This window comes from Thamnophis sirtalis, unplaced genomic scaffold, assembly GCF_051295495.1.
Source record: "Thamnophis sirtalis isolate CommonGarterSnake01/CBP01778 unplaced genomic scaffold, rThaSir2_p1.2 scaffold_8, whole genome shotgun sequence".
Taxonomy (NCBI): Eukaryota; Metazoa; Chordata; class Lepidosauria; order Squamata; family Natricidae; genus Thamnophis; species Thamnophis sirtalis.
The window spans coordinates 23631079-23644019 of NW_028261388.1; the positions used below are offsets into that span (position 1 = coordinate 23631079).

The 12941-nt window shown below is 38.1% G+C and overlaps 1 protein-coding gene across 4 annotated transcripts in view; it reads left to right on the forward strand.

Annotated features, from left to right (window-relative positions):
• MTUS2 (microtubule associated scaffold protein 2) overlaps window positions 1-12941 on the forward strand; it is a 342103-nt gene that overhangs the window by 158397 nt on the left and 170765 nt on the right. The window contains exon 5 of one of the 4 annotated variants that reach the window (XM_087721256.1): window positions 459-488. The exons of the other annotated variants lie outside the window; for them this stretch is intronic. Coding sequence (XP_087577382.1) covers window positions 459-488 — 30 coding nt within the window. The remainder of the gene's footprint in view (window positions 1-458; window positions 489-12941) is intronic. 4 annotated transcript variants of the gene reach the window in all.

A 12941-nucleotide genomic window follows, 5' to 3' on the forward strand; every position in this document is an offset into this window, starting at 1 on the left:
ATATCAAGAAATAAATACAGAGATAGAAAAATGCAGTTTAAATCAGATTATCTACCACCAAATTCTGAGTCTGGCAAGACATTTCTTATTGTTTCTTATTGTTCTTATGCCTTTTTCTTCCTAAACTTCTATTTGTATTTTTTTTTTCTGGCTGGCAACCAAATGTGCTTGCTTAGCAATATTTTACTTTCTCTTGTGTTGTATGTTTATAAGCAGGTTGTTAGGAAAATTACTTCCTAGTTACGTATTTAACTAGGTAGAAAACATTTGTTAAGTATAATGACTTTCTGTGTAGCGGTACTGTGCAACATTTATGAGCTAGTATTAAGAGTTTAAAATAATGATACTGGAAAGTATTTTTGAAGGCTTTTTTATGCCTAAGATGCTTGGGGTGCTAATATACACTCTATTTTATGTTGTGCCTTTATTTTCATTAATATTTGAACATCCTTCTCCAGACAGCAGGGAAAAAAATCAGCCAAAGAAATGTAAGTTCATATATACATATATATTTATTAAACAGTCAATTTTTTCAGACCACTCTAATCTTTCTCACCCAGTATGTTCTAATTAAAATGAAAGATTAAACATAATCTAGTTGTACTTGAGCTTTGGAAAACTTGTACTTTAAATTATCTTTTGTCTGTCTGTCTGTCTCTCTCTCTGTCTCTCTGTCTCTCTCTCTCAGTGTGTGTGTTTGTGGGAAATAGTGAGCAAGCAAATTGCATATATAATGTGTTGATACTTAAATAGTGAACAATTAGAGAAAATGATTTGGCTGAATGAATGCAAAATTATTTTAAATTAACATGGTAAAACTTCATAATCAACGCGAGTATATTCATATTTACTCAGTCCTGTTTTACATATATGGGGTATAATTCTGCCTTACATCATGTAGCTTCTAGAAGTCCTGGCAAGCTGTGCCTATTCATTGAGGCTCAATTTTTCCAGGGTTTCCTCTTGAGCTGCAGGGTAGTGTTTCCTGGTGGCAATTACACCTGTCTTGTCTCATCTCCTACTTTTGGAAGTTCTCTTACCTTCCTTGAGCCAAAGTACCTTAGTGTTTTGCCACCATCTCTCTATTCCCTATGAGTGATAAAACAGATTTATTCCTACCCTGGACATGTTTCTAGTCATGTTTCTCCTTTTTTAAAAAAATAAAAGCAAGGAAACAAGGAAGATAAAGGAGAAGGACTGGATGTGATTGTTCCCCATTGGCAACTGGATAGCGTCCCTTCCAGAGGTGGTTTCCTACAGGTTCGGCCTGGTTTGGCCGAATAGGTAGTAACTTGGCTGCCTGGGTCATTGGAACCAGCAGCGACCCAGGCCTGCCTTGCCCCTGAACTGGTTCTCTCATCTTGTTTTCGGCTTCTGCGCATGCACAGAAGCATTTTTTAAATACTGTACATGCATCGTAGCGCACATCAAGGGCACATGCGCATCCCTGAGGGAATCGGCAGTAGCAGCAGCTGGAACCCACCTCTTGTCCCTTCGCCTTCTTCATTGCCTCTGGCCCTAAGGAGAAGCCCTTAAGGACATCACACATAGTAAGAATCTAACATTTGTACAGAAGAGTTGATACCAAGAGTGTGCAGAAGTGTCCTTAGATTTAAGCCATCTTAATTGTGATGGAATTTGAGCTTAATTTGCATGCTAATTATCTGGAAATAGGAGCATCCAAGCATCCACCCCATTTTCCCACCAAAGTCCCTCCAGCGATGTCTGTATCATGTAATTTCACCGACTTCCAAATGAGCTGGAGTCTTGGCCTAAAAAGGAAGCCTATGTACATCTAGTCATTTTATGAAAACTTTTTTTTTTCTACTGCAGATATTCTTGATGATTTCAGGAACAGCAGGCATATTATTACACTGTGGGGAAAATGATTATCTGTTTCACTTTCCCTGCCCCTTTGCTGTCAATGGACATGGAAATCTCCCACCATCTACCATTTTGTTCACTTTTTTCCAAGCTAAAAAGTGATATAGAATAACAGAGATGGAAGGCACCTTCTAGTGGTCTTCTAGTCCAACTCCCTGATTAGGCAGGAAATCCTATACCACTTTAGACAAATGGTTATCCAACTAAAAACTTCCAGTGTTGGAACATTCACAACTTCTGGAAGCAAGTTATTACACTGATTAATTGTTCTAACTGTCAGGAAATTTCTCCTTATTTCTAGATTGCTTCTCTCCTTGATTAGTTTCCACTCATTGCTTCTTTTTCTACCCCCAGGTGCTTTGGAGAATAGTTTGACTCCCTCTTCTTTGTGGCAACCCCTAAGATGTTGGAACACTGCTATCATGTCTCCCCTAGTCCTTCTTTCTATTAAACTAGATATACACAGTTCCTGTAACCGTTCTTCATTCATTTTAGTCTCCAGTCCCCTAATAATCTTTGTTGCTCTTCTCTGCACTCTTTCTAGAGTCTCCACATCTTTTCTACATTGTGGTGACCAAAACTGAATGCAGTATTCCAAGTGTGGCCTTACCAAGGCATTATAAAGTGGTATTAACACTTCATGTGATCTTGATTCTATCCCTCTGTTTATGCAGCCTAGAACTGTGTTGGCTTTTTTGGCAGCTGCTGCACACTGCTGGCTCATATTTAAATTGTTGTCCACTAGGTCTGCAAGATCCCTTTCACAGTTACTACTATTGGGCAAGGTACCACCTATATTGTACCTGTGCATTTTGTTTTTCTTGCTTAAATGTAGAACCTTACTTTTTTCACCATTGAATGCTTCAGTATTATACTTTGCCTTTTTCCATGTTCAGTAGGATAGGATATCTGCAAAAACAGCATGTCAATATATATATATATTTCAAAGTGAACAATGTAAAATCTTTAACCAAGAAAATTTGTGATAAAAAAGGCTTTTAATTATTTACGAACTTTGTACAGTGACAGATGTTAGTTCTTTTCTACTGCAAACTTGACCACAGAGTAGATGAACCTGAAGTTACTTCTCCTAGTAAGATACCTTCAAATCAGTGGTGGGTTGCAGGAGGTACACCCCGGTACAGGCATACCAGAGCTGCCTGGAACACCGGGTACCATTCTGGTATGGTGCTCCTTAGGGCCGGCCCACCCACCCGAGTTTCTTACTGTGTTTTAAAGCTTTTGGTGCTTCCGCACAGGGGTATGGCACATACAGTGCCTGCCCAACGCTCCGCCAAGCAGCTGGAGCTTTGCGGAGGCTTGCGGAAGCGTTGTTTGCAGCCTCAACGCATGCGCGTTGGAACGGGATCCGGAACCCACCACTGCTTCAAATCAACATTTTTCATTGCTTTCATATTGTACTGTTTGATTAGATTCTTTTGTAATTTCTCAATACTATCACTAGCCCGAAAGCGCTTTCTCATTTTTCTTTGAAGATGTTTCGCTTCTTCATGAGGATGAGAAGGAAAACATCTTCAAAGAAAAACCAGAAAGTCCAGCTGCCTCTTGAAAAAGCACCTTTGGGACAACCCTGATCTGACTGACTGAGAATCTCTACAGACATTTACTTTCACTAGCCTTACCGTAATTATTTCTCTGTCATCAGTGTATTTTAGTCCATTCTTTCCTGTTGTATATTATTGAAGAAACCATAAACTAGCCCTAAACTAATATTCAGTTTATCCACTTCTTTGCTTCTTTTTATCACAGCAAAAGACTATTAGTCCCCCAGAGTGTCTTCACTTGGGTTTTAATCCACAAGAGGCCTTTCCATTAAAGTTTAAAATTACTGTTTTTATTAATACTCCCTTATGTGTGACTTCTCAATAGCTTTATGCAAATCCAAGTAAGTTACATTCTTTTGTAACCTATTTCTGCTATGTGTGATACACTATATACTGTGACATTTTCTGCTCTTTAGGTTTTCCATATAAGTTAATTAAATGAAGTTTTTTATTCAATTTTCATAACTATCTTCCCTCACTATTGTGAATTATATTGTTTGTCTAACTCTTAGTAATTTAAATGAACACTTTTCTAGTCAAAGAAGAAAAATCACCTTACGTTATTTACCGTTTAATATATGGAAAGTTACACATTATAAAGATGAAGGTATTATCCTAAGATGATGGATGCAGTATTACGTTCCGACTATAAATTTTGGGTTGAAATTATACTCTCAGTAGGTAAAGTTGATCTAGCAGATAGAGTGACACACTAAAATGTAACTGAGAAAATCTAAGCAGTAGATTGCAGTGCTTAGTGTACAGATCAGAGATTGTTTTGCTCCTGGTTTGGCCTGGTTTGGCCGAAGCGGTAGTGGCAGTAGCGGGAGGCTCCGCCCACCTGCCTAGACACTTCTGCACATGTGCAGAAGTGTTGTACGTGCACGTGCGCATGAGAAAACCAGTAGTAAACCAGTTAGCAACCCATCATTGGTACAGAAGATAGAGAAGCAATAGTGGTAACTAATCAACTCCTTTCTTGCTTAAAGCTTTTGATTAGATATTTTCTAATGTGGATTCATGTCACGCTCTGGATTGAAATGTTCTAGGTTAATTTACTGAATGAGATGGCTAGGATATTATAGAAATGAGAAGTCAATTAATCCATACTGGTTCTGCTGGTACTAAACAGGATAATATTCTAGAGGCATTATACTGATTCCATAATGTCAATATAATGACTTTTGCAGAAATCACTATAGATTGAAGCTGAAGTATGAAACAAAAGTTTCATATTTTATAGATTTTCCAGTGTTGTATGCCCCACAGAGTCCATTGAAGTTTGGAGAAAATTATATTTGAAACAAACAAACAAATGAACAAATAAGAGAGAAAGCTTGTGTCTAAATGATGAGAACATCAAAATACGAATGCTAATATATATAAATGTTATTTAATTGTTAAATAACACTTGCATGAACATAGTGGGGATTCTTATACTAGCTTCGACTGCATGTGAATTTCATACTTTGCTATCAGCTTACTTGCAGATGAAAGAGAACAATTACACTTATATTATGATTAAAGGTCAAAATAATATTACTCTTATTTATTAATCAAACCCACAAAATGTTTTTGATATCCTCTGTTTTGAAGTGAAAATTAGATTATTAACGTCAAAAATTGCTTTCCATAACAAGCCCTTCCTGATTCTACAAATTTCTGTTACATCTTCAGAAAGGTAATTTTGAAAATTCTCTGCTGTTTTACCTTAGGTGAAAAATGGCACCACTTGGTTTCTTCAGGTAATAACTTTCAGTTCAGACTTACTAAGCATTACACCTTCTGATTGATGCTCCTTCACAGAGCATAACCTCACTGCTAGGGCTATGCTACACTAGTCAGATCTCACCTCAAAGTATGTGTCGAGTTGTGACAGAAGATTTCAGACTAATTGGGACAAGTTGAAGGAAAGGTAACAAAGATGACCATGAGACTGGAAATCAATTCCTCTGAAGAAAGATGAAAGGAACTGGATACCTTTATCGTAGGAAAATAGAAGGGGAAATATAATGCCATACTTTAGTTGCCAAGATTGTTACATAGAAAGCAGTTATGAACTGTTTTCAGGAAAACCAGAGCAGAACATAGATTGAAGGGTTAAAGAAAGTCATATTTTGATTGGTTGTTAGAGAAGACTTCTTAATGCTAAGAGACATTCAGCAGGGAAACTAATTATTAACGGATTGGGTGTGTTCCACCAGAGTTTTGTGAGCAGTCATCTGTTAAAGTCACAACTGAGCTGAATTCAGATCCTTACGACTTCATAGACCAATCCATGTAATTTTCTTGGGAACAGTAGCAAAATGCACAATATTTTGCAGGAAATTGTCATTTTCTTCTTAAGTGGCCAGATGTATTTTGTTTGTTTTTTCCTTGCTTTTGAAATTTTCATATTTGAACCTTTTCATGAGGGATTAAGGCTTTCTCAGAGTATGCACTTTCTGGAATGGCTAGGGGTGAATGACTCTTTGTCATACCACATTGGATGGCATTTCAATTCTCTTGTGACTTTTCAGGAAACATGCATTGCAAGGAATGGCATAAGTTTTCTCCCAAGTTCCAACATTTACAATCCTTGGAATATTATGAAAGCAATGTAATTTCAAACCACAGATTTTTTTGCTTTAAAATATATTTAAAAGCAAGGGCGGGGGGGGGGGGGAATGGAAACCTTCCAAGCTGTCCCATAAAATTGAGATATACTGTATAGTAGCCTTTTCCTTGTAAAGACTAGTGAAATCCCTCTCTTCCATTAAATCAATAGAAACTTAGCTGTACAGAGAGAATATTTTGGGGGGGGGGAGGGGGAGAGAATTGGAACAGTGGATGGAAGCTTTTTAGTTCAACCTTAAAAATGAAGGGACAATAGTCACCTAAAAGAAATGTTGCATTTTCCTCCTTATGTTTCCATGGAGCAGCACAACCGATTTCCAACTAAAAGGACATTCAAACCTCAACCCAACTTGATCAACTTAGTACAGTTAGAAATGCTGTTTAAACTGTATTGTTTTCCTGATTCACTGGTAACAGACCATAACCTTGAGCAGTGTCCTTCTTCAGTAGCCATAACTGGATCTAGGCTCAATTATGGTTTGCCTCCAAGCTTGTGAATTTTAGGAGATGACTTTGATTAATGTTATTTTCTCTCTTTGTGTATTCTGAGGACAGTCACACTGATGCTGTATCCTGCCTAAGGACTTCTCACCTTGCATCTGTTTTCTAACTGGCTCAAAGAAAGTAGTGTAATAGATCTGTCACTCTTACTCCATTCCCTAGGCTCCTCATTACTAGTAAAATGCCAGCAACTTGGAAATAATTCAAAGAAGAACTTCAGAATTGATTAAGAAATTGGAAGGATTTATCATATACTAATTTCCAGTATACTGAAAGATGAAAGAGCTGAATATGGCTGGCTTGAGTAAGAAAAAGGCGAGGAGGTGGGAAGGAAAACACAATGACTGCTTATTTGTGTGTGAAGGCTATAAATATCACAGAAAGACAAGATACCCAAGGTATCAACAATCTTTTCTAGTTTTAAAACCAACATGTAAAAGTAGAAATTGACTGTCAAGGACAGAAAATCATTCTTTTTAAAGCAATATTTCTCTGTATGTTAAAGTCAAAAAGGAGAGCATAAGCACACCAGAGTGCCTACTGTCCCTGTCCAAATATTCCCTTGTATTTGTATCCATTTCATGTATTCATAATCATGTTTATACATATATCTGTTATCTAATTCATGCCTGATTAAATAAATAAAATAAAAAATAAATAAAATAAATAAACTATGTTATGCGACCACGAATAGGTGGAGGCAGTAATGAATTTTGGCACTTTTCCTTCCTAGAAATCCATCTCCCATTCCCTGAAAGATTTCTTGAGGCAATCATGGGAATCTGTCAAATTTAGAAGGCTGATATTTCTAGGGTAGGTGGGAAACAACCTGAAGTGATTCAAGTTTTCTCATGTAGTCTCAAGTAATTCTTCTTTTACTTACAGCCACTTAAAACATTGCTATCACCTTTCTGTCCCACCTCTGAGTTTCCTGGATGGTTGGCTGGGAAATTCTGAGCTTGCTGGCTGACCGTAGTCTGATTTTTCCCCCTCTTTCAGCGCAGCTTTGCTTATTTCCACAATATTTTAGGTCCTTCAGTGACGTTTACTTGATGGCTTTTTTATTCATTTGGTTCTCTTGAAATCCTGTGTGCAGCTGCTCAGACATACTACTGAACATAATGAGACTTATTTTCTACATATGCATTGCAGATTAAGGCATTGTTTGATTTTACTAGGGACACAGATAGGAACGGACTCCCATTCTCTACTTTACTGAATCTACAGACAGGGGTGGGCTCCTATGCGTTCGCCCAGGTTTGGGAGAAGCCGTAACTAACATTATGGCTGGTTGGAGAACCTCCAAACCCCACCCCTGGCTGGCTGTGCCCCTCCCACCCTGCCCCTCCCACCCCTACGCTGTCAGGAGTCTCCACATGGCCGTTTTGGATGTGAGGTAAGTGCAGGGCCCATGTGGAGGCTCAGGGAGGGGAGGGGAACATTCCAGAAGGCCAAAAATATGTCTCCAGAGCCCGGTGGAAGCAGTTTTTGCCTTCCTGGAGGCTCAAGGAAAACCTCTGGAGCCTGGGGAAGGCAAAAATGCCCCCTTCTGTCGTGGTGCGGGAGGCTGACTAGGCCACACACACTATGGCCACGCCCACCCAGCAATTGGGCAAAGAACCCATTGCTGAAATTTTTGAAGCCCACCACTGGATGTAGAGGAAGAAGGGAAATAACCATTGTCTGGAAAGAAGTTCATTCTGTATTGTCCAGTGAATGATTTGGAATAGCTGTGGGGCCCTTGAGAATCCGTATTCTGTAGCCCCATCCTTAAAGAGTCAGTTGTGAGGACAAGAAGTTTTTGTATCACAGAGAACAATGCAGACTTCTCCTACTGTTCTTCTATGGTTCCTCTGCTCCTGATAGAGCTGGGGTAACCCAATCATATGCTCTTTTCACATATTGGGCAAGGTCCACACTGTTTAGGAATTATGGGAGTTGTAATCCAACAGATCTGGCTGCACTAATGGTATACTCGGTATTATAATCGCTTGGTAAGACCATACGTGGAATATTGCATCCAATTTTGGTCGCCACAATATATAAAAGATTTTTGGGACTCTGGAAAGAGTCAGAGGATAGCAGCAAAGAGGCTGGAGGATAAAATATTACAAAGAATTGGGTATGCCTAGTTTAATAAAAAGGAGGACTGGGGTGATATGATAGCAGTGTTCCAATATCTATGAAGCTGCCACAAAGAAGAAGGGGTTAACCTATTTGCCAAAGCACCTGAAAGCAACACAAGAAGCAAGGGATAGAAACTAATCAGAACCAAACTATAGCTAAGGAGAAATTCCCTGACAATTAATTAATCTGTGGAACTACTTGCCTCCAGAAGATGTGAATGCTCTAACACTGGAGGTTTTTAAGAAGCGATTGGACAACCATTTATCTGAAATGGTATAGTGTTTCTTGCTTGAGCAGGGAGTTGGACTAGAAGACCTCCAAGTTTTCTTCCAGCTCTATCATTCTGTTATTATTAGTAAATCATTCCTGCATATAGTTTCTCATTAGCTGTTTGCACCATGGCCTGGGCTTAAGAGACTGAGCATTGATGACTTTCAGGCTCATATTTCTCTCTCTCTCCTTTCTTTCTTTCTTTCTTTCTTTCTTTCTCTCTCTCTTTCTCTTTCTTTCTTTCTTTCTTTCTTCCTTTCTTTCCATCCTGCCATTTCTCATTTGGTCCAATGCTTTCATATTTGAACAACCTGGCCAAGGTGTGGGAAATTATTTGGAGTTAAAAAATAATCCTTATTAGCTGTTAGGTGTATGTTTGATAGGACCCTGACCTTCCCTTAATTCAGTTGAGAACAGACTTCTGGTTACTGTATATAGATTATTTTTGCAAAATGCATCAAGAATTTTTAATAACAAAACACCAAAATGAACACTTGGCACTACTCTGCTGTAAAAGAAAACTCTTGGAAGACATGTATTTTAATCTCTATAAATCCTTGTCAACATCTTCATTTTTATGGATTTTGGTTGTAGTTTCTTTATTTATGCCTCATCAAAATGGATTCTTTTTTTTGTTGTTTTGTGTCTCTCTTTTTTTTACTGTTTACCTTCAGGCAGTAGACTGACATGTTCTAGTGAATTCTTTCTTGAATTTTATCTGCATTTATATTAATATCACCGGAACAGCAAGCATCCATCTCAATCTTGTCTCTCTTGTTTTCTTAAATCAGCATTGCCTTTGTTTGAATTGTTGTTAGTTGTGCCTCAGTGATTCCAGATGTTATATACATTCTGTGAATCACATAACAATAGTCATGTATCATTTAATTTGCATTGGTGTGGCAGCTCTGTAGAATAAGTGTTTGGTGCATTTATTCTCTTCCCTCATGAAAGTCAGGGAAACCAATTTCCTGACAACAAAGAGAAAAGGGAGTCATTTTGCTTTGCACATTTCTGTTTACCAAGTTACCCTGGAGAAATCATTCACACGTTTTAAATGACGGTGTTAAAAACAAAGAGTTCAGCTCTCAAGAAAAAAATAGAGCAGCATCAGACTTGTACGCTGTTGATTAGTGTGAGTCATAGTTTTCTGTGCGGTGAAAATAGACTTTAAATATTTTCTGTAGTAAATAGAAAACTTAAACAGTATTTTATATTTTGATACTATAAAGTAAAAATGTTTCAGGATATATAAATATAGATACTTATTTTTAAAATGCATCTGCTTTCAATATTGGGAAAGAAATTCTTCTTTTCCATTTATCTACAAGCTATAAATATCTTGTGTGGCTATAAATACTTTGCATGCTTCCTGGGATAAATTTCAGGCTCAAGCATCTGGTAGGATCCACCAGGGCCAGCTGACTTCTGAGGTAAGTTCTGGGCACTCATCTGCTGTTTGCTGTCCTCACATGAATACACTAGTCCATCCATTATAGTCCTGCTCTGGGAAGATGGAATTTGTGAGGTCAGAAGCAAAGAGCCTGAGATTAGGCAAGACTACTTTCAAAACATGGTGTAGGTTCCCTCCACATTGAAGGTCAAGAGATCGGTGAAGGTGACCACATAAAAGGTCAAAAGTGAAAGTGACCACATTGAAGGGCAAAAGAAGTCATTTCCAGTAGAAGGACAGCAGTAAGAAAGATGCAACCTAGGACCTCATAGATATTTATGGCTGAGCTGTGGGTGGAGCTCTGATGGCGAACAGGTGGCACGCGGAGCCATATCTGCAGGCATGCAAGCCGTCAGCTCCAGCATGCATATGCATGGCAACCAGCTGATTTTTGGCCTTCCAGAGGGCCGGGGTCAGGGAGGCCATTTTCGCCTTCCCCAGGCTTCAGGAAAGCTTTTGGAGTCTGGAGGAAATGCTTAGCTTGGAGGCCAGTAGTGCAGTGCGCGTGGGGGGGAGGTGTATGTGTGGGGGGTTGTGCGTGCATGTGCATGTGGGGGTACGCTTTGCATTATGGGTTTCGGCACACATGCGCCCTCACATTTTTGGCACCCAACAACAAAAAGGTTAGCCATCATTGTTCTAGGGCATTCCCACTACTGTGTCATCAACTAAGTAGTTACTGTGGAGACACGTAATTCCTTCTTCACTGCAACACCATGAACATATCCTCAGGTTCAAAAGTTCCCCTCCCACTGCACGTCAAAGAAAGAGCAACATAACTTAACATTTTAAAAAATGATATAGTGGGCAAGCACAATCTGACATTCAGAGGAATTCCTCCTCGTCTGTTGTTCATCTGGCTATTCTCATTTCTTTCCAAACCAATTCTGGAAGTTTACCCAACTTATGAGAGCAGATTTTTAGCACAGGAAAGAGAAGAATGAATTCTACTAGCAGAAGTAATTCCATTGCTAAGGCTGAATTTCCCACATCATGCTAGAAAAGTGGAAGTTAAAATGAGGCTGATTCAAGATGTTGTTGGAATGCAACTATTGTCCCCATGTGATGTGTGAACCAGGCTACCATATGAATTCTTGATATGATTTGGGCATAACATGTTCTGTGAATACAGTGGTTTTATTTTGTGAACTTGGGTTTACAGTTTAGAATGCTGCCTGAATTAAACTACCTATGCATTTATTCATAAATGCAGTTTGATTTTCACAGATTCAAAAGTTCTTTGGGACTAACTATACAAGTGTGTATATTTATAAAAATATGTACATTTAAATAAAACTGAAATTACACGTATCCATCTGGATGATATAACCATATGATAAATATTGTTAATGTTGTTTCTGCTTTTTTGCTGTGACCTCCATATATATAACAGATTTTACAATATTTACATGCATATATATTTAATATAATTTATAAATGCATCTAAGATCATACATGGAAGCCTAAATATCTTTAAATATAAAAGTATATGTTGTAACTCCTAAGAATGCTGAGCTTAGATGCCAATGATGCATGCCCAAATACATCCTTTCTTTGCATGGCACCCACAAAAACAACCTACAGCCAAGTTTTTTAAACCACAAGGTTGTGTTTATTTCATTCAAATGATTACAGATATTGTTTTTAAAAATAACAGAAAATCTCACAAAATTGTCACAATGAGATTTAACAAAGTTGCATAAATTCTGTCAAAGCTTCAACACGGGACAAGGGACACATATAAAATGGCTGAAACCTTGGGTATAAGATATCACAAGAAATAGAAGTATTCATCAAAATTTTGCAAGACATGGTACAGGTAGTTCTCTACAATTGAGCCCAAAATTGAGTCTAGGTGTGACAGTTATTAAGTGACCTTTATCCCATTTCATGACTTTTCTTGCCACAATTGTTAGGTGAATCACTGCAGTTGTTACTGTTACTAAGTTAGTTACTAAGTTAATAACATGGTTGTTAAGTGAATCTGGCTTCTCCATTAAGCCATGACCCCAGGACACTGCAACCATCATAAATATGACCCAGTTGCCAAGCATTCAAATTTTGATGATGCAACCACGGGGATGTTGCAACAGTCATGCGTGTGAAAAATGGTTATAAGTTCAGTGCTGTTGTAACTTCAAATGGATGCTAAACAAACAGTTCTAAATCAAGGATTAGCTGTAGTCCTAAGAAATTAGAACTTGGGGGAAATTGGGGAAAAGCCAAATATAAATTGGTTGTTGTGCTATCTTGGACTTTTTTTTAACCTAGTTTCAAAATATTCTCACTTATGAAGTTTGAAGAATTCCAGTCATGAACTTTAGAAGGCTCAGTATCTTCCATAATTCATCCAATCGAAAGCTGCAGAGTATATGTTTAATATCCAATAATTTTATTTTCTCTCATGTGGTAATGTTTCATTGATGCCAAGAGCAGTTTTGAACAAGTTACAGTGATTAATGAAAGATCTAAAAAGATCTCTTCAGATCACAGGCAACAATTTAACTGTAGCATCCAGCGTAGCT